Source organism: Gymnogyps californianus, chromosome 13, assembly GCF_018139145.2.
Source record: "Gymnogyps californianus isolate 813 chromosome 13, ASM1813914v2, whole genome shotgun sequence".
In the NCBI taxonomy this organism is placed as follows: Eukaryota; Metazoa; Chordata; class Aves; order Accipitriformes; family Cathartidae; genus Gymnogyps; species Gymnogyps californianus.
The window spans coordinates 22,557,647-22,565,448 of NC_059483.1; the positions used below are offsets into that span (position 1 = coordinate 22,557,647).

Below are 7,802 nucleotides of genomic sequence, written 5' to 3' on the forward strand. Positions count from 1 at the left end.
GGTAAAGAGCGAAGCAGTCTTTAGTGTCTTCAGCGGATGACCTCTAATACCTAACTCGGTTTGGGGCTAGGAGGAGCATTTGCAAAATGTGTCTTAAATTGAACTGCCAACAGTGGTATTAATTTTAGAAGACCTTCAGAGATCTCCCATCTAACTAGCCTAACTTCAGACCAGAGCGGGTCACAGCATGAATTGCTGTTCTTGGAGTCTTGTGAATAATCAGGTTAGGGAGAAAACAATATGCTTGAGTCACCACAACATTCTTTCTAGGAGGATGGGGGGCACAAGAAGAGAAAGGAAGAGAGCACATCCTCTTCAAAGCTGTTGCATAAAATCCAGTGTATCAAATGTCAGTGGTAAAACTGGAAGACCAGCTCTGGAAATTTCTTAGGACTGTAATCAGAAATATGTAGAATTGTGAAAGAGATCAAACTTGGGTGAGTATGAATGTTCAATAAGCCTCCATTATTTCAATTTCACATAGAATGCTTTTTTATTGTTCACTCTCTAGGAAATTCAACAATATTTAAAATTATTTTTACTGATTATATTCTCATGACCAGTCCATCTTTAAACATATTCAATAAGGGATACATTCAGTGGCTGGCCTATATAATCATAGTGGTTTTGCTGGCAGGAAACTCCTGAACCTGAGGAAGAGAGAGTTGAATTTGTTTGCACACAAGAATGGTCCTACCAAGCCCATTGGGACACTGTGAGGGGATAACGGTTTGCAAACTCACACAGCTTCCGAGTGAGAAAAGAATTGCTAAAGTAGTACAATCGGTGTTCATCTCCATATGTTAAAAAGTGTAGGATTTGGGGATGTAAATTTTCTTGCTATAGGAGCTGAGAATTCAGTGGAAAAATGCTAAGTTAAATGATTTTAAAGAATTTAGAAACTACTTTTCATGTGAGTAGACGGCAGCAGAATGAAACTTGCCTGTCAATACATCACCAAGCTTATTTTTGAAAGGAAATTAAATCAGACTTGCCCATCTGAGGACCCGGACTTGAGCCCTGGGATCTGTTTGTAGCATGTTCACCATTAAAACTAGTGTTGCTAGTGCAAGTGGGTTTTTGTGGTAGAATAGTTTGATATTTCTGTTCAAGCTAGCGGTAGTGAACAGCTCATTGTATCTTGTGGTTTTTGGAGGTATGCCTCCCCAGCAGTCAGCCCCTAGGGTCATATTGGCTTAGGTTCATTTGGCAGACCAGCTTTTTTGAGAATTTCAGAGCCCATGCTACTAAAATAAGTGTAATTATTGCTCCAGCGATTAAAATGAGGTCTCGCCAAAAGAAGTCAAGATCCTTGATTGGGAGAAGCCTCTTACAAATCCCCAGCTCATTCCCAGTCAGCTCCCTCAAGGGCTTCATCCTCATGGGAGCTGGGGTTATGCATCTGGTGTTTGCAAGAGAGGGTGGAGAGACGTCTTCTAGCCAGAGTTTTAGATACAGAATATGACAGTCACAGTTCCAAGGATTGTCAAATGTTTTCACTTCCTCCAGGCTGCGCAAGCTGTCCAGGGCACCGGCAGGAACCGAGGTCAGGCTGTTGTTCTGTAGATAAAGCCTCTTGGTGTTAACGGGCAAGGCAGGCACTTCCGTCAGCTTCCGTGAGCTGCAGTCTATGTGCAAACCCTTCATTTCTCCCAGTGACTTACAATTGCAGGAGGGAGGACAGACTTCAGTTTGGGTCATGTGGAACAGCAACGATATGGCAAATCCCACAACAGTGATGAATTCTGTCTTGTTCATGCTTGAACTACCCAGAGAATAAGAATAATAATGTGATAAGTGTGATTCGTTAGCATGTTTCTAAATGCAGAACTAAAACACAGCTATTTCTTTCTCAGGATTACTTGTGAGGTTTAGGTTTTTGGAAGAAAATCTTTAGCTTTCTGTATTCCCACAAAGCCATTCTTCCTGACATTAAGTAGCACAAATGCAACTGGGAGAGAGCACAGTGCTTCCATTTTGTCTCTAGTTCATTGTTTTTCCTTCATAGTTGTATGAAATATATTATTCAAAGTTCTGGAACAGAATGTCACCAGGAGACGATGGTAAAAACTAGGTTAGTTTTAGGCAAAGTTTTTGATTCCGTTTCTATATCTTCATAGGTCTAGTGTTAAAATTGTGTATTGAAGTCAGTTTTCAAAATTGCAGTTAAGAGATTGAATAATTGTAAATGTTTAAAAATCTTCTTTCTGAGAGTATGAAGATTCTAACCAGGAAGTATGTATTTTTATGTGGCAAAAAGTTCTTTTTTGCTGCCTTGTAGCTTCATGCATCTCTGAGAACATATGGTTTAAGATTTGCATTAATAGAGAATTGGAAATTTTGTATATCTGGTACTGCTTGTCTTTTAGGGATTAAATAACGGTGCTTTGGGCTAGCAGGTAATTATCCCTTTTGCTGTGTCATTCCCACTTCTGTAGAGTGGATCCCACTAGACTTCCATCTTAGTCCCTTCTGTTTGGCAGTTTAAAACCTCTAAAGCTATTCCTTTCCTGTATTTCCTACTGCTTCTCTGCATTTAAAAATACATAGCTAGCCTTGGGACTGGATTGGAATTTGAAATACAAACTCCCTTGCACAGGTTGGGGAATTTCCAATCTTGAAACCATCTTTATGATTTTAATACATCCCATAATTAAAATGTATTTTCTTCTTTTTTTTTTTCCAATTCATTTTCAGTAAGTAAGTATTGAAACAAAAATATCTGACTGTATATTGCCTTGGATACTACTTGGAGAATGGCAGATGCTGTAAAAAGTATTGGGTTTTTATACACTATACACTTAAAGAAAATTCCTTTTTAACTGAAGAAGGTGAAAACAGTTGTATAACTTTGTTTGCAGGCAAGCATTAGAAGCACATTGAGTATGATTTTAAACTTGGACTGGACAAAGCCTGAGAAATAGCAAGCAGGTAGAACAGACCTATTAACAACAATAAATACAGAGTAAAAGAGGTTTTTACATACTAAGGCGATAAGGAGCTTAAATTACACTAATGTAGAATGGAATTTGGAAAAAGAATTCTTCAAAATAATGTTTTCAAGTGTAGAGATATTTTAGAACTCAAAAAAAAAGGTTTTCCTCTTAAAAACTTAAAATAGGCTGAGGCTATTTTTTTCTCTAGGAAGTTTCATTTAATAAAGACTAAAATTGTAGGAAAAAAGGATTGATTTTGTTTTAAATTAATTTGCTTAAATTTACTTACAAGGATTACGTAATTAGCTTTTCAAAATAAAGTTAGACAGCTTTAGATTCCTGATCTAAATACTACATTCCTATATTTTAAATTGGATTAATGCTACATAAAATTAAAAACTTCATCACAGAGAAGCTGAAATATTAATCTTAACAATCTCCTATGTCTTTGTTAGCAAGTAGTTAGTCTGAATATCTTTAGTCTGAATCTAGATACTCCTCTGTTATTTTTCCAGAAATCTACTAGAGCTGTTTTTTCAAAGTAGACATCTTAAAAGGACAGACTATGTAATCTGACTAAAAAAAAGTTAAGCAATATCTATAGAAAAGATGATCTCTTCTGATTTAATGTATAAATAGCAAGAAATTCCAAATCAAATAGAAATAAGAACTGTGGCAAAAATGCAGAAAGGAAGAGTTGATGAGATGCCTGACTGACACTTACGCTTATTTATTCCCTCTTGATTCCTTTCCCTCTGCTTGGTAAAGTGCTGGAGTACATATAGCAACTGGAGCTGACTTTTTAAAGAGTCAGTAAGGAAACGTGTTAAAGAAGATGAGCTTTTTCCTATGCGTAATGGGAAACCATTCCCATTGGAAGATGCTATATATGGTTGACGTGTCATGGCATGTAGTGCTTGGGGCATTTTTGTATTTTCTGCAGATAAGAGGAAATGCTTTTGAATTTTTTTTTGTTGCTAATATATTTTTGCCATTAAACCTGACAATGTCTGGAAAACCTAAAATGACTCATCTGAAATCTAGTGGTTTTCTAACTCAGCTGTAATAATCTACAGGTATAAAAGTTAGCTTGAGCTTCAGCTGCTGACACATGCAAGCCCAAGCAAGATACAAAGGAGCTAAAGTTAGCCCATGAAATAGAATTCTTCTGTTCTAGTCAAAGCCAGGTGTGTTTGATATCTGCTTTTCCACTGATTAAGTAAAATTTGTAAAAACACACCATAGCATCGAAATAACTTATGTTAGTCAGATGAGATCAACTTATATTAGTCAGATGAGATCATTAAGGGATAGAGAAGTATTAATATCATTATATTGAAATAGTGGTAAAAAGTCACCCAAAACACAGTATTTAATTCTGGTTGCCCGTGTTCAAAAAAGATTAAGCCAACAAGTGACAGGAAGGTTTCTGTGATGATCAGGGATTTGGAGAACCTATCTTATGTGAAGAAGCTGAGAGTGACCTGTACCCTGCAATGTGGAGCAGTGCAGAAATACCTGAGCCAGAATGACTCAGGCAGGTACGTGCCCCTGACACAACCTTGGATGTGAAGAAGGGTATGTGTGTATGGATCAATGGATCAATTCCTATTTTAGTTCTTGTGATATTTTGTGGAATATAATTTCTTTGTAACGTCCTAGTTTGGTTTGGAGTTTAGAAATTAATTCCAGAATAGTCACGGAAGGTGCACTGGGAAAGGCTCACTGTCATGGTGAGCATGGCTCCCCTTAATCGGCATAGCCTAGAGGACAGGGACGGCCTTGGGCACATATATAGCCTTTCTTCCCGGTCATGAGAGCTGTGTATAGCTCAAAAGAGGACTATGATCCTGCAAATTTCTTTACGCTCAAGTTGCTGAAGAATATCAACTGCTGAATAATAGCAATGTGACATCTTAGAACATAACGTGCTCTGTGTATATTTGGCTGGAAAGTCAGTAACTCAGGATGATACAAGTTTATAATATACATATATCTGTTCATCTAAATAAAGAATGCCATGTTTGTGTAAAAGAAAAACAAAAATAGGATTTTGTTTTAACTTTTTGGTACGTGAAATTTTGGAATAGAATTGAAATAAGTTTTCCTTTGCTTTATCTACCAAATGTGAACACTCTAGAATTAAGATAGCAGTTGACATTTGGAAACCCAGTGTGTTGTGGATCTGATGTTTAATTCAGGCCAGTTCTTGTTTAGTGTGTTGTTTTGGGGACAGGCTTTGAGCTGTGTTCTGCATTTGGAAATGAAACCCAAGTGAGTTTCAGATGTTGCAGATGTGCAGTAGAGCCCTGCTTCTGAGCTGTTGTTTCTTTATAACATGCTGTTCTTGGGGGGAAGGGAAAATTCTGACATTTAAAATAATTCTGATAGCAATTCTTATTGTTTAATTCTTAACTTATATTTAAAGTACTTTTCTTCATTAAGTCTAATCAATTACCAGTAGCCTGAAGTTTGTTAGGATCTTCCTTAAGAAAATGGCTTAATGTGTATCTCTGCTTTTCAGTATTTTAAAAGGTAATTTAGACAGTGCTGGAGGGAGAAGACAAAAATGCTTCAAACCCCATCTGAATTTCAATCTTCTCTATAAGACGAGGAAAGTGATTCCTCCCTTGTTGAGATGAATAGTTCATCTGCCTGTCAGAAGTTGGACCTGTGAGTGGACTGCTAATAATGGGAAGATCCTTCTGTCTTAGGGATTGTTTCTTTTTTTTTTTTTTTGAAAGTACGTCAATAGACCATAGATTTCATAAATGTCTGTCTTCCCTCATGCCTGTTTCCTGTATCACACAATCTATGCCATGTGTCTTAAGGAATGCTGCCACACAGAAAAAAAATTTTCCTGTTATATGGTGAAATCAAGTGCTGCATATTTTTGCATTGAAAAGGACGCAAACTATTTGGAATCCTCTGGAATCCATACTCAAATTCTGTGCTATGGGTAATCTTCACCAAGGTAGTCCTGCGTTCCTCCAGCTGCTGTGTCACATGTGGTTGGAGAAGTAGCTGGTCATGCTGAGTCCCTGAATCTGTTACTTGTGATGAGGACCGTGGGCCAGTTTCTTTAGCTCTGTGTAGAGGTGAATGTATGCAGGGAGTATCTGGCAGAAGCAAAGCTTAAAATACAAGGCATTTGCATTTATGATTTTAGGGCTATAGCTTTTTGTAGGCCAAATGAGGATTCTTCGTTTAAGAGGATTTGTTAAGAGCCAATTTGAAAAAAAAGTTATAATCTGCTATAATCTTGTTATAGTCTGAAAATGTATTTTCCACAGAGTGAATCCGTTTGAGCTTTTTGTGAATGAGAGAGGCTCTGTCTCCTCTCAGTGGAGAGGTATTTCTGAACACTTTTGTTTCCCAAACCTAACCTCTCTCGTTACCTTACTCCTTGAAAGCACGCTTCTCTGCATTAGTTTTCTTTTGAGGCCTTGGCTTTTCCAGTCAGTTACGTGGGTGCTGCATCTGATTGCTTACATAGGGAGAACAAAGAGTTGAAGGGAGATTACTAGTTTCCTTGCAGTTAAGAATAAAAGCTGCAAGTTAAAAGATAAATGTGCATATCAAATGCATGACCTGCTAAGAGGAAATTCAGTCAGAATATGCCATTATTTTTTATAGACAGTTTTAATGAGTTGTAGTCATTTATTGCTGTCAATGACCTGTTTTTGACCTAGAAAGATGGAAGTCTTTCTCAAGCACTATTTCCATTTCCAATGCTGAAAAAGCTTGCCATATCACATTGTCAATAGACGGCAAAAGTGCTTCTCATTTAAGTTCTATCACCTTGATTAAATCTGTTTCATATTTTCAAATAGGTTGGTGAGAACAGACTAACCAAAATATTTCTTTATAATTGGATGTGAGTCACTGGTAATTAATGAATTATACAAATAAGCGAATAAGCAAAAAGGAGGGAAAAAAAAAGATTGGTCATGAAATTCATTCACACATCAAGGAATATTGCTTGCAGAAATGAATTAAAGAAAATCTGTGGTTTCTCTCACATCAGGAGTTCTTGTCACCCCAGGGCCAAAATATTCCTATTATCTACTGCACCCCAGAGAACTATCCTGCTAAAGCCTTTTTAGTATTTATACATAGGAGGACTCTGAATTTCATCCTGTCCATATTCTGCTTATTGTATTGTTTCCTGCTCCACATTTATTGTGGTTTTACCTGATTTAATTTTGCCTCTGTCAAATCAAATATCCCATTTCGTCAGAAGATTATTATTACACAGGCAGATAAACTCTTGTCATTTAGGAAATTCTTGTCCTAAATTCTACTCCACCCATTTTATCAAGTAATTCTTTCCCCTCCCACCCATTCTCATAAAGAATCTCCCTCCTTGCTGTTTTCACTGTTCAAAGCTGTACATAGTTGCTGTGCAATCATCAGCTATTGCTTACCTTTCCACTAGGTGTCACTCAAGTTATTTTTTTGTTAAATGTTGAGCATACACTGTCTGAATCAACCTTTAGATATAATTTCTCAATTCAAAATAATTGTCTGAAAGACTGAAATATTATATTCTTTTAGGATATTACCTTTCCGTAGCCTCCAAGATAAAAATGTAACAGATGTACAAAATGTGGGTATTAAGTGATCTGTCTAAATCAGATAGCAATCACATGTTTGTGTTTTATGGAACACTTAGTGTCTTGAGCCTGTTAATGAAAATAAATATTCATAGACAATTTGGATTCAAACTGTCCTCAGGAAAATATTAATACCATTTATGCTCAGTTGTAACAATGATAGAGTGCACATAGGGAAGCTTCTAGAGAGAGAATCGCTAAAAGCATCATTAAAAGACCACCATCAAGACAGTATCTCCCGCCACAAGCT

At 36.9% G+C, this 7,802-nt stretch overlaps 1 protein-coding gene across 1 annotated transcript; it reads right to left on the minus strand.

Annotated features, from left to right (window-relative positions):
• Positions 1-497: 497 nt before the first annotated feature.
• GP9 (glycoprotein IX platelet) lies at positions 498-3,716 on the minus strand. Its single transcript, XM_050904498.1, has 2 exons — positions 3,661-3,716; positions 498-1,765 (listed from the first exon to the last, which is right to left on the minus strand). The coding sequence occupies exon 2, from the start codon at positions 1,756-1,758 to the stop codon at positions 1,174-1,176; it is 585 nt and encodes a 194-aa protein (XP_050760455.1). The 5' UTR covers positions 1,759-1,765; positions 3,661-3,716; the 3' UTR covers positions 498-1,173.
• Between the last annotated feature and the right edge of the window lie 4,086 nt (positions 3,717-7,802).

Coding starts and splice junctions, on each gene's coding strand:
- GP9 (XM_050904498.1), bottom strand. CDS start 1,758: ATGAACAAGACAGAATTCATCACTGTTGTGGGATTTGCCATATCGTTG.